This window comes from Genypterus blacodes, unplaced genomic scaffold (genome assembly GCF_046128005.1).
Source record: "Genypterus blacodes isolate CSIRO-AG114 ecotype Tasmania unplaced genomic scaffold, CSIRO-AGI_Gbla_v1 ptg000105l_1, whole genome shotgun sequence".
Taxonomy (NCBI): Eukaryota; Metazoa; Chordata; class Actinopteri; order Ophidiiformes; family Ophidiidae; genus Genypterus; species Genypterus blacodes.
In genome coordinates, this window is record NW_027466909.1 from 235,249 (window position 1) to 259,714 (window position 24,466).

Sequence of the window (24,466 nt, forward strand, 5' to 3'; positions counted from 1 at the left end):
ATCACGCTGTGAGACGAACCAAATCATCAAACCATTAATTCATTCAGAGACTTGATCCGGATCAAATCACACGGCCGCCATGGACAGGAACGTAACGACAGGAAAAGATCTCGACGTACAAACCTGCTCTCTCTAGTCTCGGACTTGTATTCGATGGCGATGAGCAACAGCTTCAACTTCACGTAACACAGCCTGTAAAAAATGCGAATGAGGACTTGTTAGAGAACGTAAAGGAGTTGTGTTAAGACAGGCAACAGCAGCAACAGCTTCCTGGTAATGCGTCGGGCCACTGCTAGCAACCAAAACAGCTACTTTACCTAGAGTTCTGTCTTCTTGACCCTAAGCCTCATACGCTATCTGTATACGAATGGATTTGCAGCGATCATTTGCTCTAAGGGGACATATGGACTCAAACTATGTCAGCAAAATGTCTCTCACTATATAAGAGAGAGAGACACGATTAAAGGAATAGCAACACAGGGATTTCATTGCTGTGAGAAGAGAGAAGCAGAGGCCAGAATGATTGACCGCTACAGTGCTGTGGGGGCATTCTGCTACTTTTATCTACATCAAAGTGCATTAAATCCCCTCTGGTAGCCCGTGGCGGCCCGACACAATCATCAAAACGCACTTTTTCTCGGCCACTTAGGAATTGTTTGCGACCTACCGTTTGACTGCGGCCTTGCCGTGAGTAGACGAGAGTGATACTTACTCACAAACGGTGGGGAAGGAGAGGCCGACAAAGGCATTGGACAAATACTCTGTGTACATCTCATTAGCGACTCCTTCCAGGTAATACTTCTGCCACGTGTCCTCCTCGATCTGACAAAAGTGGAAATGCGATGTGAAATTTAAAACAAAGGAAGGGAGAAGAAGAAGAAGAAGAAGAAGAAGAAGAAGAAGAAAATTGCAACTCTGTTTTCATTCAAACTGTGGTCCAATGTGGGCTACAGATGTTCAGCCTGGTCATTATAAGCTGATCCATCATCTTTACGAGATGAGAACAGCACTTTGATAGAGGCAAGCACCTCTTCAATTCTGAGCCACGGAAACGCTCAACAGATTCCATATGAAATGCCAGAGTAAAATATGATGTGCCAGTGTAGACTGAGAACGCTCGCATGGAAGTCTTTCTCCAGACTAAGATGTCAAAGTTACCGATTGGAGCTGTGATAGATCTACTCCATCTGTCAGGAGAGACCTTACTGTATCCACTTAGACCAAAACTCAAGCTAACACGCCAGGCCTGCGGAGCAACGGCTGCCATCATCTCCGTGTAAATCATCTCATTTACCCGAGTGTAACGTGAGATTTACTGGAGTCGGGTGATTGAGACAAGCCATGCTAATCTAAACGCTCCCCTGTTACCTCAATGAAGGACCTCATGGAGAAGAGGTTGGCCAGCATGGTGGACAGGCCCTGGGCCAGGCAGCTCTGGGCAATGAACCCGGCCTTCAGCTCGGCCAGGCAGACGGCGTCGTCACCCTCTCTCCAGTTCCAACTCGGAATGTTCAGCAGATGAGCCTTCAGAGTGCGACACAGACAGAGAGAGAAAGGTCACAAGACGCTGTTGAGAAGAGTGGCGGAGCCTTTGATACGTTTGAGTTTATGTTTGACAGTGTATTTTTATATTAAAGTTACCGGTCACATGTTAGGCATTTAGAGTGGAGTCAAAGTCGGAGGGTAGATTGGCTTGATAACGATGTACAGAATGAGACAGCTCACCAAATTAACTGTATAAGCTGTTTAATGGGCTTCATATGCTGTGTCTGCTTCAGAAACTGGAGAGATTTGGACATTTGGAGCTGAAAACTGAATGAATATCACTGTGTGTTACAACCACGGTTACTATGGTTTCAAAAGCAGCTGAGAGTAAAACGGCAGTAAAAGCATTTCACTGATGAAATAAAAAGGAAACTAAAAGCCTGAGCAGCATAGCTTTGTGAGCATTATACACTCTAATGCCAAAATAAAAAGCATTAAATAAAAAGCAGAATACAAATTGTCAAAAGCTAAATGGAAAATGAAACAAAAATGAAAAACAATATAACAGAAATGGAAGTTGTGTCTAGATGTTAAAGTTGAGCCATCTTATAAACAAATCCTACCACATGTTAGCTTGCACAATGCTCGCAATGCCGTATCCATGACATCTTACCTTATTGTGATATTGCAGCATCTGTGTGATTATTCTGATCTTTGGATGGTAGTTCTTGATCGAAATGACCCTGGAAGATGAGAAGACAAACATTTCATTGACAAAATAAGAAACTATTTGTCTTCATCCATTCATCAGCAGCGTCCGACTGAGTTCAAAGTGCAAACCTCATGATGTTTGAGGCATCTTCAGCATCAGGATCTGGACAATATTTGTTGGCAAGAATTAAGCAGGCGTCTGCTTCTTCAATCTACATGTTTAGAAGCAAAGAAACAGGTAAGGTAATGAGGCAAATAACAAAAACACTCCATTATTAACGAGTCTTTGTACGAGTGTTGTACCTTCACTCGTGCCAGATCATGTGGGTTGAGAACTGATCCTTGGTAGAACTCAACTTGTGTAAAATGGCGTTTAAACAAGGCTTCCAGCTCAAGATTAGGGGAAATACTGACAAAGAGAAGAAGGGTTAACACATGTATGTGCTGCTTGACTGTGCATTGTTTCAAGCTTTATGTTCAAGGTTGAAGTTGCTAACCTACACATGGCACAGAGAAAAAGTTAACTTACTTATGGAGAAAAATAATTTCTACATTGACATCATCCCTGTCCTTGTGTAGGAAGTCTTTGAGGAAGTTGGAGACACTTTCGAGGGTAATATGACCACAGACCACAATGTGCCTGGAAGATGGGAAGAAATCATCTTGAGTGGGCGACATAAATCACTGCAGACACTGGCATGTCTCCCAACGAAAATCAGTTAAACCAAAGCACTCGAAAATGTAATTCTCAATATAGGATGAAAAAATATTCTATATACATGTCAAGAAATGTCTTTTCAAAGCAAACAAGTAACTGAATTATATCTTTTTTGCCATAAAAGTGAATATTTTCCCCCATGTAATGAAAGTGGTTAAATTCTGCACGACAAGTGCAATCAAACACTCAACTCTGAACCACTTTAGAAAACCTAAGATATAATCACACAGCCCACAGTGGTTGGACTGTCATCCGTTCTCAATATAAAAACTGTCCCTCTGGCCAAACCGCCCCTCTGTGAGCTGAATGGATGTTGACAAAGACATGTACATCAATATGCTCGTGCTTTTATACAGAACATTACTAAAAGCTTTCAAAGTGATTTGCAGGCCTGTGGCTGACATCAATTCTAAACAGGACCTCAGAGTCTTTGACGGCTCTCTGGCAGCGTGCGGTAGTGCGGAGGGATCTGTCAGATGCTGCACAGGGCTGATTACAGCGCCGAGGAAGTAAGAGGTTAGATTGGAATGATTTTTGAGTCGAGGTTATGTCCCAGTTTGTCCTCTGACTGCACTCTTAGCCAGAGCCACCGACTCCAAAGGACAAGTTAACTGTCATATGGACACATTTAGGACTGGGGCTCATTTAGACACGTGTGAGGGTCACTTCACTCTCACAACAACTAAGCTGGAAGTTCTGGATTTTAGTTAATCATTTTACTTTAATTTTAAATATTATCATGTATAATATTATATGAAACATTTACTTATTAATCGAATTAAATCATTATTACTATAATTATTATTCAACTACTGATCAAAACCATCACTGCTGCTGAGTTATACAACAATGCTTTAATTATACTGTTCCAGTGTATTTTAAAACACTTTATATGCTTCATTTGCGCTGTGGTAACCTCATCAAACCTTCCAAAGTGAAATTTAAATGTCACCAAGTCATTCGCCAAAACCCCCGAAAATGAGAAATCCAAACATGTAGCATAGAATCCAGCCTTTACACTGACGCGGATGAGTGTGGACACTCGGCAGACTCCCTAATTACCCTACAGAGACCTGTGAGACAACCTGCGTCATGACAACGGTCTCATCCACGACTCGAGATTGATGAGCCAGGAAACAATTGAAGCACTTTAGATTTGAGTCCTCGGGTAGCGGATGACTTTGTACTTAAGTATTATGTTACTCCTTCCTAAAATAAATACTGCGGTCATACTTGCTCAATGTTCAGGTCCTTATCGTTAAACTTGATTTACTGTGACAAGTTTCCCTTAAACTTCCCATAATCACTCTCAGACACAGGACGGAGGGTTTGGCTCACACTTTAACCTTTAACTGTTGACATCTAGAAGTGTACAGAACGTCGCTGAGGCAGAGACTTTGAGGGAGACGGACATTTCTTTACTGATGTCAGATAAGAACCAGAGTGTTTTCCTATCCGGAGCTAACGCCATGGGACGGTCACACTCAGGATATGGCAACTTCTGAGATGTTACAGGACATAATGGTCTCTGCAGATGTCACCTCTGTCCTTTATGGGGATCTGAGGAGCCGGCTGTGATTGCGAGCAAAGGGCCGTGCGGTCTCACGAGCTGATGAGCTGACATGTCTGCGGGCAGGATTTGGCAGAGGACGTCTCATTCCAACCGGTCACGTTTTCCTATTCCCCCGGTGTCCACATGTCCCTTCTTCTCCGTATAAAGGGACTGCAGAGATTTCCGTGGCGCAGTATCGCGTTTCTGTGCGTGTTCGGCAATAGGTTGCGATTTAACGTGCCGCACAAACACGGTGCTTCTGTCCCTCATCGTCTCTGCGTTAAACCTATTTTTGAGACCCAAGTCTGCTGATTCTGTGGCAGCAAATCTGATACCAAGATCAACAGAACCTTTCACGAATACCCGCTCGACCCAAAAACCTCGCCTCCCCCCACAGTAAACCTCAAACCATCATCACAACTCAAAAATCAAAAAGGGAAAGAGTGCATCGCAAGGGCACAGATTTACACAAGAAAACGAGACAGACACACACACACACACACACACACACACACACACACACACACACACACATTAACCCAGGCACTATAGAGAAAAAAAAAGTGCACAATCACATTAAAATGCAAAGGAGCGGCGGCGTTACAGAGCGTGCACAAAGGCATGCAATCAGGGCAGGTCCACTGGGGATGCATTCAAAACACACACACACACACACACACAATGAACTCTCAGCTCAAACGTCACTCACATGGTACTGCTCTAATCCTTCGGCCTGTGATGGCTGACATGGAGATGCTGCGTTTTTACACAACATACTCGATTTTTTTGTACCTACCTACCTATCTGGGACTTTTCATCTTTAGGAAAATTAAAATCTACCCGGCAACTCTGCAAGAAGTGGGGTTTCATCGCAATGCGTGTGTGTTTGTGTATGTGTGTGTGAGACCTTCAAAGGTCTGTGTCAGGGTTCAGCCAGGGTTGAGGCCAGTTTCCGTGCCAGGCGCTCTGTTGAGGCTGGGGAGACTAATGGAAACCACAGAGCCATAATGGAAACCACAGAGCCCCCGAGTGTAGCGGGCGCCAACGGAACGCAACACTTGTCACTATTATTATATGGGCGCGCACGACCTGAGGGCTGTCACCGCGCTCGTGGGTCCTATGCCGTGAGACACGGAGGCTCAGCGTGGATCCAATGGAGCCTCGCACTTCAAAATAAACGTTTGGTAATGACAGCGCCAAGGCAGAGACCTGGAACGGGGGTTAACGTTTAGCATAATCTATCATGACCTCATTGTTTGCGAGCGCTGTAATCAGTTCAATCGCTTAATCTCATTTCCACGATACGACTTTTTTTTTTGCGCTGACAACTGGTAAATGATAATGCTCCGATCCCCCCTCACCTCCCCTCCCCGATGGCAATCATAAACCCACATGACAAAAGTGTTTTGTGTACGTGTCAGCTCCTATACATACAAAACGGCAAACACGCACATATCTAAGTGATTATGCAAAGAGCGCGGTGCCATTCTGAGCCTGCGTGCTCGGTGGGTATCTGCTGATGGCTTCCATATGTACGCGCCGCACGTCTAGCCAGAAAAAGGGAAGATGGGAGGGAGTGTGGAGGGAGAAAATAAAGTGTGTGGGAGAAACGAGGCCTCGGGTTTTGACAGGGCCGTCTCTCAACAACCATCTGGGAGTCCGGGGCTGAGGTCACTGGCCAAACATAACATCTCATCAATCTTATCTCGACGACAGGCAAACATTATCAAACAAAAGAGGCTAGTATTTAAATTCCCCTCGTTCTGTGTGCCGACTCCCTGGGATCCGTCACGGCTATTGGAAAAAGATGAGAGGGAGAGGGATAGAGGAGGAGAGGGGGGGGAGGAGGGGGAGGAGGAGGAGGAGAGAGAAGGCCACGCGGTGACGCCAGGCCCAGCGCCAAACAGAGGGGAAGAGGTTAAACGAGAGCGAGGAAGGAGAGGCGGCGTACCTTTGCTACCCTGCGCTCCATATTTGGAGTAAAATAAGTTTGTGTGCGCAGAGTCTGTGAGGTTTGAGCCATGAGGGGAGGAGAAGAAATACTGCGGAAATCTGCATGGTGGCAACAGTGCACGGGAACCTCAATCACCCACACACACACCCACCCACACATAGAGAGATAACAAGGACCTCCAGGGGTACAAACTGCCACCGCACAAACACAAGCGCCGAGCGAGGGGGGTCGGGATCCAAGCAGGACACAAAGCGAGCCGAAAGCAATCGAGCGCCTCCGATGGGCAGCGAGGACATCCAGCATTCAGGGGGTGTGAGGGAGCGGACTGAAGATCAGGGCCAGAGTCCATGTGGAGCAGTGATGATGCGATGGGGCATAGCGGTGGTGACAGACATCGGGGGAGAGGGAGGGAGGGGGCGTCTTTTTCCAATTTAATCAGTGAAAAAAAGCCAGAAGAAGACAGCAAAGGACAGGAAAGGAAACGTGCAAAAACAAAGTCAAGCAAAAGGAAAAAGACAAGAAAATAAATCATATCCTGCATTGAGATCGATGATACCAGGACCACCGATCATAATGCACGTGCAGATGTTTGGGTCGGTCTATTCTCTAGTAAGAACTCTGTAGAAGTGGATCTTAGGGGTTTCATGACTATTTACCACGATCATCCCCTTACAGTTCTTCCTGATTAGAATTAGTGTGGAAGCACCACGGGTGTGTCAGCCTTTTTTTGTTTTGTTTTCTGTGCCTCTATAGTCATGAAAGCTCTAATTTCCAAAAATGTAAATAAAAGCAGAACACAAGATTTGTTTTTTTAAAAAGAAAGGAGGGAGCAGAGAAAGAAAGAGAAAGAAAGATGAACAGCATATCGATGACTTCAGGAGAAGGAGAGAAAGAGAGAGAGGGAGAGAGAGAGAGAGAGGCATGGGCATGTGTGTCCTAATGGCCAAGGTCTCCAGTCACTGACTCCAGTCAGTGACTTGTTATATACTTTTACTCATCTACAGAAGGTCAAAGGTAACCCCCCCTCCCCTTCAGTAATTAAGAACTTAGGGTAGGGGGCGCACTTGAGTCACACAACCAACACCTGGACCTGGATTCCAACTTACTTTCTGCCTCGTGTCGAGTTATAACTCCCTCCGTATTTCTTCCGATTAAGGATGAGAGCAGCAATTTCTGGCACGTAGCGAGCAAACATGGCCTACATGCATGGAACAGAGAACAGAGAAGAGGCATGCAGAAGAGGGTTCCACTGCACACAGAACAACAGCAGAACCATCTGGAATACTTACTTTCTCCCATTAACCGCACTATAGGTACCACCATATTTCTTGCGGTTTCCTATTAACTCTATGATTTCAGGGACGTAGCTGGCAAACATGGCCTAAGGAGAAGATAGGAGACAGAAGAAGAGACTAAAAAAGAGACTAAAGCCGCAGAGCGTGTGTGTGGGGAAACCGGTGCACAGATCCAGATTTCAAGAGAGTAGAAAAGCGTCACTTGAATATGGAAATCAAGTCGAAAACTCTCTCTTTTTCTTTTTCTCTCTCTCTCTCAGTCCTTAGAGACCGAGCTCTACTTGACGAAAATGAGAACAGAGAGACAGAGAATCTTATTAAAGAAGCAAAAACAAAGTAAAAGTAGCCCAGTTATGAACGCAAAGCTTCAGGAAGAGGATTGATCAGAAAGTAGCAATTTTCATCACAGCCGACCAATAATAGCCGAGACTGTGAAAGGCACCAAAAAAGGAAAAAATTTCGAAAGAAAATTTTTAATTAAAAGAAAGTGAAAAAACGGTGGTTGGGGAATTAAAAAAACAACCTATGTGCCATGTTTTGTCCAACAAACACAGATGATGTGGCAGGTAGATTAGGACAGAGCCGACCTGATGGACCGCAGCTGCAAAACGCATTAAGACTCATTTGTTGGGCTTAGAAAACGAGCTGGGTGCATTTTGCAATAAGATTCGCAGCCTGTTATTCGCATTTTAAACATCGCAAAGTGTCACCGCGTTCAGGTCATTTACACTCAAACTCGGTCACTGACTGGAGATATCTATAGCCGTTCTCTCACCGGGTCCCTATGGATTCATGCGCTAAACAGGCTGAAGAGCCTCTAAAAGCAACGCTGCATGAAATTATATGTGTAGTTTAATACAAATATGTTCGCAGTTGCACCCAGAATGACATTTTACCCTGAGACGGGGAAAAGCCGAGAGAGATATACTGAGCATGAGGGGAGTCGAGAGGAAAATGGCACCCGGAGAGAATTGATTTTATAGGAGGGTTACCAGTTCTATTTAGGAATCTATAAGTTACGGTTTTACTGTAGTGTTTGCCAAATATGTTCAGAATGCTGTCAGTGATCGAGTTAAGACCTGAAAATGCTGAAGTTTCGTAAAATCCCAGCGTGTCACATTAAACGACACTTGGGTTCCACTTTCCCTTTAGTTCAAATCTATAACACATAAAAAAACAAACCATGAAGCGGCCTGTTCCTTTCGTAATACTTCCTTTTGGCGCATACTTATTTCCATCCATAATGTAACGATGATGCAAGTTTGAGGCGATTTTACACCCCCCTCCCCCTACTAGCCTGGAATCATTTCTCTGCCACCGCCGCTGATCAGAAGCAGCAGGAGTCGCCGGGCCCTAAAAAGACTTCCAGACTTGTCAGCGCTGAGAAAAGCACACAACCTATCACCATGGACACAACACAAGTCCACATCCACACAAACAGCTGCGGGTCATCAGCGACGGGGCTATGGTGGTCCAAATACAAAATAATTGCATTCTAGCGAGAGGGTAGAGGACAGCGAGGAGAGAGGATGTAGGTAGGGTCACCTGTGTGTGTGTGTGTGTGTGTGTGTGTGTGTGTGTGTGTGTGTGTGTGTGTGTGTGGCCCAACAGGTCTTGAGATCAGCAGAGGGGAAGAGGGGACGGTAGAGATGGGTGGGAGGCTGCTGTTGCTATGGTGACAGTCAGGCTGGCCTAAGCCTCATCTCCCTGCCCCTGTGTTTGTTGGAATCGTGGGAAGAGACACGGGAGGGGGATTGGGAGGAGGGGGGTGTCCTGAAACCGCAACTGCTTTAAGAGAACGGCAACAACATTATCAGACAAGAGATACCTTAAAGACAAACACAAATACTGGAATGAGACATAAGGGGCGAGAAGGAGTACAGAGTTACTACAGGAGACGACATACGGTGGGAGAGACAGAAGGAGGAGGAGGAGGAGGTGGAGGAGGAGGAGGAGAAAAGGGAACATTTAAGGAGGAAAAGTAGCTTTAAACAGGACAATGCTACAGGTGAACATAAATACATATATACAGTTTATACCCACAATACAGCTAACTTGTAAAAATATCTGAGGACTTATTTAACATTTTCTCTAATCCAATATTACAATCTATGCAGTCTACTGAAGGGGACAGGCAGGTTTGATGGAGAGAAGACGAGGGGGGGGGGGGGGGGCGGGGGGGGAAGAAAAAAAAATCCAGATTTTTACCAAACCACCGAGGATGAAGAAGACCATAAACAGGCGTCCCAGCATGGTTTTTGCATAGACATCCCCGTAGCCCACTGTGGACATCGTCACCATCAGCAAGTAGACGCATTCCCAGTAGGAGAGTGGCTGGGAATTTTGGAAGTTTTCCCAAGGATCCCCTGAGTTTTCCACCTGAAACAAGAGGAGTTGGGGGAGAGGGGAGGGACACACGTTTGTAAACACTATTTAAGTCATTTTTATTAAATCCAGTGAGGAGAGCTTGTGTGTCCATCCACTGTATACTGAGCTTAGGCTGCCATCTAGTGGTGAGACAGTTCTCTGTACACATAGAGGAGCTTTCTGTGACCTTACAACATATAAAGTACTGAAACAAAAGAAGACGAATAAATCTGAAAATGCATGAAAATACAGGATCTATTTGTGTTTGTCAGTTGCCTCATCGCGACATAAATTTTTGCTATTTATTTAATCAACTACTGGACCCCCGACTGTCCCTAACATCTGTCCACTCACCAAATGTATGAATCCAGCAGCTGTTAGCCACGTGCTTATGAAGATAGAACACAGGTTCACCAGCTTGATTGAATTGCTGGATAGAATAAAACAGAAGCAGTTTTAGGATGGAAGGGTGAGACACATTTACAGAACAATAATAGGATGTCATAGTCATGTAATAATAATGTAAAATATATTTAAGTTATTCTTTTTACCTTGTTTTCAAGATATTTAAAAACTGTAGGATTTCAGAGAATTGGATCAGTCTCAGCGCTCTCAGGAACCTTAAACCTGTAACAGAAAGGGAGAGACAGAGACAGAGACAGAGAGAGAGAGAGAGAGAGAGAGAGAGAGAAAGAGAGAGAGAGAGAGACAGTTACAAGCAGTTTGGGAGACAGCTAAAGCTCAAAGCCTTTGAGGCTGCCGATTGTTTGTAAACAACAGGTGCAGCCAATTAAGCAGAGACAGAGAGCTGAGTCAGACCATGACTGAAAACTGCGTCCAATGACTGATTGCTGAAGCAATAAAAGAACTCCAGACTTAACTCAATGCCTTAAAACTAGAGGGTAAACTGTACAGCCGACGATATATTTCTGTTCCCCCTTATTTTAGAAGCGGCTCACCTCTGGATTAGAAAACAATGCGACACCAGAATCACCATCTTTATTACATAACAACACTGATTCCACAGTGTATGTGTGTGCATACATTTGTGCATAATGTGTGCCAAGAAGAGGCATCAAACCCTTCACAAAAAAGATTGTGCTGCTGAGAGGTTTGAAGGATCTCACACACAGCAGCCAAATTCATGGATGGATTATTGAACCAGTGCACGACCTGACGCACGATGACTGACTCACTTCTGTTGTGCCTGCCTTAGCCCAGGTCTGAGTGCATACCTCCACCAAGGCCAAACAAACCCGAGAACGAAAAAAACTGAAAAAAAGATAATATGACTTTTCTTGCATTACTTTTTTAATTGTAATCTTTTTCAATGATCCAGATCAGGACCTAACTGCGTCAGACTTGCCATTGACACGTATTATTAATTATTCTTTAATATATGCACTAATAAATATTATTACAAATTATTTTTAATATTTAAATGATTTCTAATTTATTTTCTGTTAAATTTTAGAAATAATTTTTACACTGTTTTAAATTACCTTTTAATTGTAACATTTTGGATCTGAATTTCCTGCTTCAGAGGAGACTGAAGCTTCTTACCCCAGTTGCAGAGTGTGCGTGCACAGGACCGGACTGAGTGGTAAACTCCCGTCTGCGCCTGTTGGCCCTGCCTCACCCTGTACCCATTCTGAAAAAGGTCGCCGCAGGACTTCTTCCGCCGCCACGTCTCTGTAGGCGTCTCCGGGTTATCGTCATTGCACGGGCGCCGATACACGAGCAGCTTGGGGGGAATCATCGTTTTATTGGAGTAATTGTCTCCTCTGACCAAGATGGGAAATCCAAAACGATTCAGAGGTCAATGTTCCAGAAAATCAAAGAGAATTCCAAGTCAAAGATTCTCCTTTTATTCTAATATTCCCTGACACTGCACCGCTGCCACCGCCGTGACCGCCGTCCTTGTGAATCAGACACTTAAATCTGTTGTTACTGATGTGGACAGAGGAGCTCAGACATGCAGCTGGACTTTTTCATTTCATCCTGTAAATCTTGTTAGGGATTCTGTCTCTCAGAGCTCTCATACAGGTGTCCTGTTCCATTTTTTGTTCCAGTTCCTTTAATCTCCCCAACCCAAACAGATTTATCTCTCTCAGTGCTGTACATTAACCCCTCACCCCTGAAGCTGTGTCTACTCCAACAAATAGCTGTGTTCCCAGGTATAACATTGTCTAAAAAAAAGCCTGAAGGTGGCAGAGATTTGAGGTAGACATGAGGCAAAAGCAGTAATCCTCAATAAGGGCATTGTTTCAGAGAGGAGCTGCTCTACAATTCAGGACTGGATTTGAGTTGGGCATTGGAATGAAGTCTGTCAGATTAGGAATTTATACTTGAATCCATCATGCAAAGCTTTTCATTTCTGGTGCTTTTTTTATGTTCTAACAGGAAGTCAAACTGATTTCTATGTGGCACACCTTGCTTTACATGCTGACAGAAACGCATAACTGAGCCTTTGAGTCAATAAGATGGACCTGGCAGATGCATCGGTCACGTTCTGTTTTATGCACACACACCCACTGCAGCGATGAAGGCCACGAGAGACTGAATAACACAGAGCCAAGCATCTGTGTTTCGACTTGTACGTACGTGTGCGCATGCGTTGGCGCAAAAAGAAAAAACCTCAATGAACATCATGGCCAAGGAACACGTGTTCATGTAAGAGAAGATCTCTTCCCCTAAAGCCTTTTGCACATACGCACGCACACACACAAACATCAAACACACGTGTCAGCGATGCCAGATGCTCATTCAAAAGATTCTCCTGCTCCCATTGAAGCTCTGTGAGCAAGAGCAGAGCCATGTTGTCACATGTTCTGGCAGTGCCGACCACCGGGGACTTTTTGTCAATCAGCAGTCTGGGATAACACTGACAGTCGACCCCACCAGGATTAGATAATACTATGCTACACTGCAGCAAGATACACACACACACATACACTGCCACTGCACGGATCATTCCTTTCAGGGTAATGGCACATTGGCATTCACGTAATCTCCTCATATGTGCAATAATTCATATATGCGGGGCGATGACGCGTGAGCAGGCGAGCTCCGGCAAAGAGGCTTAAACCTCACATCCATATGAATGCCCACAGAGGCTTCCTGCCAGGGACGGAAAGGACATATAAGGCAGGACGCACTCAAGCCCGTCATGTCAGGTACACTAATCCTCCTTCAGGAAAACATGCAGTTTGCTAAAGCACCACTAGGAGGCAGTAGCAGTTCAAAATCAAAAGGAAACAAACTTGGTGATGCAATTATTTGGGGTGACTGCGTATAAGACTGTAGAGCTTTACTCAATCCCGACCTCAATGACTTCAGGGAGTAAGACACTGATTATTCCACACCAGCAGTTCCTCCTGGTTACACTGGGAAGGTGTGAGTGGCGGGCACAGCAGCTACGACTCCTTCCGGCCATATGCTAATCCTACGCCGCCAGAGTCCCTGGGGAGCAACGCTAAGCCCAAGCAGTTAAAGGAGATTAATTTCCTTTTTTTCCGAGGAAGAACTCTGCATGCCCTTTTACATTAGCCACACTCTTTCCCCCACTGCTTAATCAATGTCCAATTTGCAGGAGCAGAGAGAACGTAACAGTAAATGCAGGCAGCCTAAACTCCGACTCGGACTACCTACCGCACCGCACAGCGCAGGCCTGAACCCCTATTAGCACCGCTTCTATTATCCAAGCGCAACTCTACTGGATCTCTACGCAGGACCTAGCCTGAGAAGAGAGGGATTGTAATTATGATCCATTATTAAGGTTTGTGGTGGCTGTTACCCAGTGACGGACGCTAGGAGAGGACCACCTTTACGTTCTCCTACACTAGAGGGAGCGCACACACTTAGCTAAATGAAAGTAGCACCAATTATAGGACAGTTTATTGATTATTAGGGAAACCATTATGGTCCTGTCAAACTCATTCGTGGAAGTAGGATGAAGATGTATGGTGGGGGGGGGGGGGGGGGTCTTTAGGGACGTCGACCGGCGAAGGGGAATGTCAAAGGTTACTTTCCTCCATGGCTTCCTGTCATTTTCCCTCTCTCATCTCGTAATAAATCGTGCTTATTTGCCTGTCACACTACATTACGTTGTGATCAATGCAGGATATAGGCTCCAATTTCCTGTGCTGTGGTTACTGAAAGAGCCGCCATTGCAGGAAGTTGCTGCGGCACCCATAGAACCCCTTTACTTAAGGGAGGCTTTGCAACACCGGAAGGGCATCAACATTATTCTGGAAATGCTTTTGTTTTCTCATTTTCAGTTTTGGTTAACAATACTACCCTCGCCTTAAGCACAACAACATCAGAAGCACACAGCCAGTAAACACACACTGAAGTCTGACACTACAAAACAAACACGCTCCAATATTTGAAGATGTGAAATCATTGTTAATTTCTCTGTCTCTTTGTTTTTCCAAAATAATTGTACCCAGATAAATCCATACAGTGTGTGATCATGGCAGAGGAATACAAATGATGACGTTTTGCACTATTTCACAACATTTTACACGCTCGTTATGGTGCCGCAGTCTACATAAAAAGGCATCAGTGCTGTGTGAGCGCTGTCTTCCTCAACCCCAGATGACTAAAGGTAAGTATTCACAGCGGCTAGACTACCATTTCACAGTCTTTCATCATCCAAAGGCCTTAAAACCAAAGAGCTGCGAAGAGAACAACTTACATCACGAACACCAGATACTACCAAATTACTTGATTTGGCCATATCTAATTCATCACACATCTAAACTGTCAAATCCAAAGGGGGGGACGTACTGAACTTCTGAAGAGACTCACGCCGTACCCTCCGAGGTCCGACCTTCACATATGCAATATAGCTGCAATTTTGGTTCGGCGATGGTAGTTGGCCTGGCATAAAGTAGGAAAGCGGTCACTTCCCAATCCTCGAAATCCGTGGGATCGGTTTACATCAGTCGTGTAAATCATGTGTTCAAGTGTCTCCACAAGTATGCATGATGTATGAGGGGAGAAGAGGCTGTCAGGGTTGAAGAGTGCATCCAAAGCCGATTGCTCTGACTGTATGTTCTTGGTGGTTGGTATAACCACGACATCAGCACTTATCTGAGATTCTGAGATGAATTATGGCGACAACACACTGTGTTATTGCCTTTATATAGAACTGGAAAGTAGCACAGCAGGGCGTCTGCAAGAGAGCAAAGCCGCTTCACTGCAGTGTAATTTAGGCCAAACGCACGGAGGAAAGTGGGTCGTTATGCAATACAGGTTGAGGTATTTTCCTGTGTGCTGCTGCAAGTGCTGTTTGTGTGTGGGCGAGAGTTTGAGTGTGTGTGTGTGTGTGTGTGTGTGTGTGTGTGTGTGTGTGTGTGTGTGTGTGTGTGGTTGCGGGGAGGTGCACCTTTGCATATGCACATTTTCAGAGTGTGAAGCCCATTAGGTGGCAGTTATGTGAGATATTCCAGGTGCAGCAATTTCCATTGAGGTTGCCACACACACACACAGAGAAAGAGAGCGAGGGATCACTCTCGCTAGCCATTAGCCCATTCTCTCTGCCGTGTTTGTGTTCTCTGAAACACCAAGAGTAACTTTCGGCAATAAGAGGAAAGTTGACAGCAACCTCCAGCAAGAGGACGTCCACAACTCCAAGTAGAGAGGAGACGGAGGTAGAGGGAAAGGGCTGGAACACTCAAAACCTGCGCTGACATCGCTACTTGTAATATGTAACATGTAACAATGATATCTAGTCTATCTAATCAATCTCTAGTGTAGGAGATATGAATGTCTCTGCTACCAACGAGTGGTAACCTGGTGTGAAGAGGAGGGAGAGACGACAGTGAGGAAGATAGAATGAGACCTTACCAAGCCAGCTTCTGTTCAAGTAGACAGACACGAACACGGGCGGAACAGTGAAGAAGTCGACCACTGAGTTGACCTCCAGCCAGAACCACAGCTTATCATTGGCTGCTATAAACTGTGAAGTAAGAAAAAACACAGAAAGCCTTAAAAAAGGAAATTGCAATTTTTATTTATTCCAAATCCAACACAGGCCAATGTTCAAACAGCACACACACACACACACACACACACACACACACACACACACACACACACACACACACCTACATATAGAGCAACAATAGCCGTATATTGCCGAGTCATGCGAATGTGGATGGCAATAAGCAGCTTATGAGTTTATTCATTAGTTCATTCGGGATCACGTTTGCAACGCTCGGCGCTCTGCTGCTCGGGCATGACAGCCACGCTAGCAACATTATTACAATAGTGTCTGTCTCAGCTGAACGCACGTCGCGCTGTGTGTATTTATAGGTGACTCGGATGGGCGTTAAGTCAAAACACTGACGGTACATTGCAGGTTTTCAGAACCCATGTCAATGTAGACAGTGGAGCCGGAGAGTTTCATGTTAAGACCAGGGTTTCTACACTTACTTGCAGATTAAATTCACGAATTCTTCCACAATGTATTGATTAGGAAAGTAAGCTGTCACGCTGTTGTTGTGTGTTCAAATCGATAAAATATTTCCATGCCCGCAAATGTGTGCGCGTGATGCTCATGATGCATGTTTGTGTTCAACTTACCCGCAGGCCGAAGTAAAGAAGGAAGAAGACGTTGAAGGCCATATCGATCTGTAGCGTGAAGTCTTTGTAGAAGTTCTGGCAGGACTCTATAGGACTAAAGAGAAGAAAAGAAAAAGATGTCAAAGTGTAACTCTGATGATTGAAACGCATACGCACATCTGTTATCTTCTCCGCTGACCTTGTGTGTGCTGCATACGTCGCCTTTTCACACTCTCGCTCTTATGTTCTGCCATTTGTGTGCCGAAATGTTGTAGTGAAAGAGAAGCAAGGGATCGCAAAGAAAACATTACTTTCTCTTTTCAATGTCAGTTTGTCCTTGAGTTGTAAGAAAAAGCAGCTGGCACATTTGAACGCACAGCTCCAGAGGAAGAGGAGCGGTAGAGCTGACGTGTCACGGCAACGACAAAACAGGAAAGAAATCAATTACTGTAAAATGTCGTCCTCATCTGTAACAACTCAGAAAATGCCAAATGATAAAAACCCTCGCCTTTGAGAAAATTATGGCTTTGGATTGACACCAAATGTACCTTGGATGGTTCTATACGTATTTGTGATGTGTCCCTTTCATGTATCATGGCGCCTGATTCTGTCCTCCTCCTCCACATTGTGGCGCAGTGGCATGAGGGGAGATATTTGCTCGACCATATTAATGCAGCCTGCTTGCTTCTGGCGAGGTCAAATCATCAGAGGTCATGGAACGCTGCCAATTCCATTCCGTGCCAGGTGACATTCATGAGCGCCGCAGCTCCTCAGCCACCCAGAATTAGAATAACTACTGCCGATCCCTAATTTCATCAGGTTTTTAAAGACCCAGACCCGACGTCAAGGAATTTACATATTCCCATATTCGTACAGCATCAGTAGAAAATTAACTGATCACTGTAAACCAGTTGCTTTGATGTGACAGCACATCCCGTTTGCATAAATCTTTCAGCAGCTATGACAGACAAATAACCCTGCAGAAATCCCCCTTGCATGACAGAAGCTACACACACACACAGCTCTTTCAATTCAAGGGAGTGCAATAAGTAGTGTGGCTCTCTCCTTAAAAAGCCAGATGATGATAAACGAGCCGTGATCCTTGGGCGCCGTCATGTGATCCATCTTCGTGTTTACCTCGTGATGATTAAACATTAGCCGGTGGATGCCTTTCGCCGAAGCAATAACGCGCCGGCCCATTCTTCACTCGGTCACGGGCCTGTTCCGTTTTTCCTCCTGAGTGATGAGGAGACGCCGGCGTGGGATGAACATGTATTGAAACATCCACTAAAGTTCCTGTGGGAATGTATGGGCGAGCTGGGGAACGCACCCAAGTCCATTACAAGAGTCAACAGTTATCCGTTTTAAGTCCCATATGTTCAAATTAAATATTATTAGTACATATTGTATGCATGGTACCCATAGGGGCACAGTGTGAGCTCCAGAACTACATTTACGAGATAATTAGACCCTCCAGAGCTTAATCATCTTCCAATTAACATAAAATATTTTATCCCATGATGACACGGAAAACAGAGTGCAGAGAGAATTCCAATAGGAGAATGTACAGTGCGAATGATTCAACCTCTAATTCAGCGTGCATCTATCTTGAGCATATCCCCGGGACCGATTTGATCTTTAAGATGATGTAAAAACCGTGGCATGAATCCAAGATAATTAGAAAGAGTCAGGGCTGTGAAGAATTGTTGGGAAAAAATAGCCTATCTTATTTGTTCGAAAGGCATTCTCTCATAACGTGCCATCAGAATTCAGACAGGGGTTAATTTGCCTCTCAAAGCCTCAAAGCGGTTAACATTGATCTGGCCTAAATATTCAATTACTCACTCACCACCAGCATCTTTATGTGATTGCGTACACATCAGTCTAAATGAGCCGGCCGTGAATCATGGCAGCAGCCCGGGTATTAAAAGAGGTTTTCTCTCTGTCGAGCCTACGGGTCGAGAGCTCCAGAGTCCAGACTGGAGCTTGTGAGGTCCTCTCCTGAACTCAGCAAAAAAAACCCACAGACATTTCAACTGAATGCACACAAAGTACATACATTGTGACGTGATCATATACTGTATACACACACAGATGGTGCAAACACACTGGAGACACCATTTGGTAGAGAGGTCACAATGAGATTCTCCCCTGGGCACAGCGATGGCCTAATTCTGACGAACAAAAACAACAAAGCAGAGTTTTGTGCTATACGAATTAGAATTGCTGTATTATAATTTTGCCCATATTTATAATTTACATTACAGCTTTATAATACAGTGTATCATTGAGACACATCGGGCAGAACTGTGTCCTTACAGGCCCTAAAGTACTTAAACTAAAGACATAACAGGCTGGCAAATGCATAATTTTTTTGCCCACTAGATGCCAGTATAGTGGTCACAAGTTGGCTTTTACCAGAGGCAGCGGAAATCAAAGCGGCAAGATCAAACGCAAACATTTAGCAACAAAAACAATAGCACAGATGACAGCAATGACGAATTGTTGAGCTTTATGATATAACTCCACAAATAAAGCTAAAAGATGTTGGAATAGAAGGTAATCGATGTGCTATGTAAGTAAGAGTCATGTCTCATGAACTATACGCCTAAAGCAAAAAGAGGGAGCCAAACACTAAGCTACATCTTTGAAATGATACCAACGCCTAAAAATAAGTCATAAGGTATGACAAAGCCTCTGTTGTTTTGCAAAAACCCAAGTAAGTCTCAGGTCATGATGAGACAAATCAAATGTATTCATCACCTTGCAGTTTAACTATATCATTCCTCTAGATTTGACTGAAAAAAACACAATATATACTAATATATAACTGTCAAAAGCCTCAAGCTGAAGTGCGGTTACAAGTTAAAATCCAGTTGCAGGTCTTCTTTGACGATGTGGAGTCTCAGGTCCACAGCTCTGCCATCTACCACCAAAACGATGCAATCATTGTCCCTCTGACTGTCTCAGTATTAAAGTATTTATTGGAGTTTGATTTGCAGTATTTATTGTGTCGTACAGAAAGCAGCAGAGAACACAAAGCGAACCATGACTTCCAATGTCACTTCACACCCTACGACCACGTGGGATCCCCTGGCTGCATGCCGGCAGTGCCCGGCAGAAAATAGACCTGCCCACCATGGTTCTTATTACTCCTTAAGTACTCCTAAAGCCCCCAGCGTAGTCGGGGAGAGGGGGGGTTACACTTTCCTCTCTGGCAGGGACGACAGAGGAGAGAGAGAGGGATGGAGATGGAGAGAAAGAGGATAAGATGGTGACAGGAAATGGGAGGGGGGAGAGGGAGATGTGAGAGAGACAAGAGTGAAAAGAGAGGACAAGGATCCCAGAGGTACTGAGGACAAATTGTCCCAAATATAGCACAAAACGCTGCTTTTAGGACGGCAGGAAATTGCCTGAAGATTCTGGAGCTTCTGTGTTAAACTCTGGTCGTTTGAGTCGGCGAGTGAATGCAGAGTGGCTCTTCTTCTCCGTCCAACCCCACGGTGCTTTTTAGAAAACCTGCATTCACGCACACGTGCACAAACACACAGGAGAACAGCCTGAAGGGAGAGAAACATGGAAAGTCTATTCCTGGACATAATGTTTCCTCATGTTAACCTCTTTTAATAGCCATTTTGGCTCTGGAAACTGGAGCAAAAGGGGTAAAACTCATTCCATCGCAAGGGTAAAAAGAGTGCGGTGATGCCGGCTAAAAATAGTCGCAGACACCTTCAGTCAGTCAACAGGAGCCGGCTCTTTGGCTCGCCGAGGTATGACCTTGGCCAGCGTCGGGGAGCAGCGAGGTTACCCCCCTGAGAGCGCAACAATAACAACACACTCCTTCCTGCTCGGCTAATGTTCACCGTCACATCGCAACTGCTCGCTGCCCCGGTCAGCAGAAACAAGTGACACGAAAATACAGCTGCAGAATGAGAGGTCTGGATTGTTACAAGTCCAACCCGGCCACCTAAAATCAATACACAACCAGTAAATATAAGGCATCCTGTGGGATCTGGGTTGAGCAGAGTGCCTGTTTATACGTGTCCCCAGGGTGCTACGTGTAAGGGACACAAGAGGGAGGGGGGTCTGCCAGGATGAAAGAAGACGTACATGATTGATTTAGGCAGAGCTAGTAAAGTAAGGAAAGGTTAGGGTCCGTGTACCTTGGTGTCATCTGATTTACTACTCTGAAAGAGAAAAATCGGACGATAACAATGCCCGTCAACTCAGGACTACTTTCTCCTCTCTGAGCCGTATGGCGTCTTAACATGACGCCCTACCAAACGTTTTCTGACATTTGTTGCAGAATTGGAAATCCAATGAACGGAAGGCACGCGGAGCAAATTAGCACCCACAAAGGCAATGAAGTCTACTCCTCTAAAGAGAACTATTTTACTCGTACAATCCTTTGAACATAATTTAGTTGCACTGCAGCAAAATCTTGCAGCTCCTGAGAACAGTGGACAGCCCATGTTTAAAATAAAAGAAGAGCTTTATCTCTGTGAGGGAGAGGGGACAGAAAGGTTCCTTTGCAAATTTGTGCAGAAGCCGCAGTGTAACCACAGCTAACCGACACACACATCACATCCGTGTGGCTTCGAACACAAACCTAATTAAGAGATAAAAAGCTGTGGCTGTGCTCCGTACGCAGAAACAAAAAAAGAAGCACGAGAGAGAGAGAGAGAGAGAGAGAGAGAGAGAGAGAGAGAGAGAGAGAGAGAGACAGAGAGAGAGAGAGAGAGAGAGAGAGAGAGAGAGAGAGCGAGCAAGTGCGCTTATTCTGTATCAGCACAATGATTAACGTGATTCTTGTTAATGAAGTCTATAGCACCGGGTTCCATTTGCAGTTAGTTCAGATTGATTAAGCAGTGAATTTAGATTACCTGTAACCATTCACAAGACTCTCAGTCAATTCTAAACCAATTTCATTTAAATGTTCCTTTCCTCCTTCTCTTTCATTTTCAATGCAAATCGCATTGCTTGGTTTGCTTTTTGATCCCTGACCTTACTTTTAGGGACCAAACAGCCTTTTCTGTTGTTTGAGTGAAAAGACGGTGTACAGTATGTTCCCTTCAAATCCAGTGACTCTTTTGTGTTATCTCTTACGCTGTGGCCTAAAAATAGACCTTCCCTTTTCCCTCGGCATTGTGGGACGTCGGGGCAAATTGCATCTGTTGCTACGGTGCTTTTGATAAACAAACGGTCTGAGCATTCATCGTCTGCGAGGAAAAAAGATCAAACTGCAGATTGGCTAATCATCTCCTGGCCAATTTTCCAGTAAGACTGTAATCAGTGCTGGTTAAATAAGACAGCCTTTTTTCACTCAGTGTGCATGGGGTTGTTGCAACAAGAGACAGAAAAAGTGGATTGGTGTGTCTTTGGTTTCTGTATAGTATCTTTCCAAAGAGCCCGCCAGAATAAGTGTCTGCTCAAATATTGCTAACACTTTTTAACAGTTTAGAGAGGGAGAAATTCATAAAAATCCTTAATATCATAAAACTAATTTTCTCTCAGTGTGATGTTGAGGGTTGTTTGAAAGGACTCACTTGGTTAAAATGGGGAAAACATTAATAAACCCTCATTTAGCCTCCAGAAGGGGGGATTTTATTTTGAAATGAACCAGTTTGCTCCACTGCAGCCTGGGAGGATTTTCAATGCGATGAAGCTGTTTGGTAACAGTTTGAAGCCTCATTAGTGCGGCGTGGACGACTATAATCCACACAGAGAGCCCGGTGCTCACACCCCCAACAAAACACCCCCATATATAGGCTACCCTTCATCGCCACAAAGTCTGCCAAGCTCGTCTCACTGCTCAGCCATATTTCTCACCTTACCCCATTAATTAGTCATTAGGCAGTGTTTCTTTTTTCGGCGCGCCATCGATCGCTCACTAATGATAGAATTACAGGCACGGGCTGCTGTTGTTTATGAGGCCTCGCAGACAAGTGCAGAAGTACGCGTGCGTCCTCCGCGAGCCGCAGTGACTATGCAAACCTGCTTTAGGTCTGCACGTGTGACAGCGGGGGAGCCGGCAGAGGAGAGAAGGAGAGAAATAGCAACAGAAGTGGAGCAGGAACAAGGGCGTCCCTTTAAGAACGGCCTGCAGAGACTTTGTCCTACATTTTCCTCTTTATTTGTTTAATGGGAGCGCGGGAAGAGGAACGGGAGGGATGAGGGATGAGGTTGAGCAAAGGTATTAAAGCAGATTCAGGTGTGGGCGGGAGAGGACGCAACGAACATCACCAAAATAGCACCGGTTTGGCGAGTGAAGTCGACTGCAGAAGAATATAACGGGCGGCGTCCTATCAGAGCAGGTCTATGTGGAGCGCCGAATGGTGACAAACAAACGCTCGGGGTGAGCAAACAGATGGATGCTCATTCTCAAACCTCACTCCCATTAATTCACAATTCTACTCTGCCTTGCTGCAACACCGACATGCACAGAGAGTGAAAACAGGCCAATCCCCCCTCTCTGTTCTGATTGGCCCAGCTACAGCAGGCCTGAGCTGACAGCAATCTACGCACAGCAAGCGAATTTACGATAGCGAAAGGATTCGTCAGTCGTCAAACTCAGGACACTACATTGCACAAATAAACTATAAATAACAACTATAAATATGAGGACATTTTTTTTTAAATGGAACGTATTCAATAACGACACGGCTGGTGAGCCTCCACATTACTCAGGTTGCCTCCTGCCGGATTCACAAACTGCTGAGCTCTTTGCTGGAAAAACCCCACCTGCAGAACTCTAACAGACCGTGGAGTGTGTGTGTGTGTGTGTGTGTGTGTGTGTGTGTGTGTGTGTGTAGGAACGTGTGTGTATGCATATGTGCATGCGTTCTTTCCCCATGGGTCCGCTTCACAGAAATAGACATAAAAGCTCATCTTGCAGCTCAAGCCTGCCGAGATCCAACCTAAATGCTCTCTCTCTCTCTCTCTCTCTCTCTCCCTTTCCCTCTCTGTCTCTCTCTCCCTCTCTTCTCTCTCTGCCTCTCTCTCTCTCGCTCTCTCTCTCTCTCTCTCTCTGTGGGGACTGTGCCGTAAATCCCTGTCATTACTTTACCGTTTTGAGGGACAATTTCAGAACGACACCCTCTCAATCTTCGTCTGGAATGGCAAAGCAAACCACTGAGCCCCGACCGGTTCATAGGTCTGTACCGTCCAGGGTGACCTACAAATCTGGTCTCATCGATTTCCCTGGTCGTTAACATTTAGTAGAATGGAGGGGAGATGGAGAGAAGGTCATCTGGAAAACCATTTGAAAGAATCAGAGCGTTTCCCCCGATCGAGCAAACGCAGACAGGCGTTAATCAGAAGGAGCTGCTCGTGTCCTTGTGCAGAACATACTTACCAAAATGTCAGGAGAGCGAACATAATATGACGCAGTCCATCATGACCTACAGGTGCTGACTTTGAATGACAAGTTGTGACATCTACTTCGAAACATGATGTGGTCTTTTTCTGAGCCGTAATTGGAAACCGTTTGTCCTCGATGTCCCAGGCGATCTATGATCTATGATACATCTATGATATTCTGAGGGAGGCGACTTCAAACATCTTTATTTGTAGCTATTTTCTTTTAAAACCAAATCGGAAAATTTGGCATCATTTGCGAGGGAAATATTGGAAAACGCCGGGTCAGCTCTGCAACGCGAAACAAAGACAGGGAAGCGGATAAGAGGCTCCAGCTGCTCAGTGAGAGTACGGCTGTAACACAACCCCGGCCCCTATTTAAGATGTCAAAGCCCCCACGGTTGACTGAACTCCGCTCTGGGTTGATCAGCGGTTCCCCTGAGAGGACACACACAGAA

The 24,466-nt window shown here is 45.0% G+C and overlaps 1 protein-coding gene across 2 annotated transcripts in view; it reads right to left on the reverse strand.

Moving 5' to 3' along the window:
* The window catches only part of kcnma1a (potassium large conductance calcium-activated channel, subfamily M, alpha member 1a), a 126,800-nt gene that overhangs the window by 41,761 nt on the left and 60,573 nt on the right, over window positions 1-24,466 (reverse strand). For both annotated transcript variants that reach the window (XM_076160444.1, XM_076160445.1), the window contains exons 4-16: window positions 16,674-16,767; window positions 15,936-16,047; window positions 10,634-10,709; window positions 10,437-10,512; window positions 9,924-10,094; window positions 7,710-7,801; window positions 2,726-2,836; window positions 2,500-2,605; window positions 2,326-2,408; window positions 2,159-2,228; window positions 1,369-1,524; window positions 713-822; window positions 124-192 (exon numbers count right to left, since the gene is read on the reverse strand). In XM_076160444.1, the coding sequence (XP_076016559.1) occupies window positions 124-192; window positions 713-822; window positions 1,369-1,524; window positions 2,159-2,228; window positions 2,326-2,408; window positions 2,500-2,605; window positions 2,726-2,836; window positions 7,710-7,801; window positions 9,924-10,094; window positions 10,437-10,512; window positions 10,634-10,709; window positions 15,936-16,047; window positions 16,674-16,767 (1,326 nt within the window). The remainder of the gene's footprint in view (window positions 1-123; window positions 193-712; window positions 823-1,368; window positions 1,525-2,158; window positions 2,229-2,325; window positions 2,409-2,499; window positions 2,606-2,725; window positions 2,837-7,709; window positions 7,802-9,923; window positions 10,095-10,436; window positions 10,513-10,633; window positions 10,710-15,935; window positions 16,048-16,673; window positions 16,768-24,466) is intronic.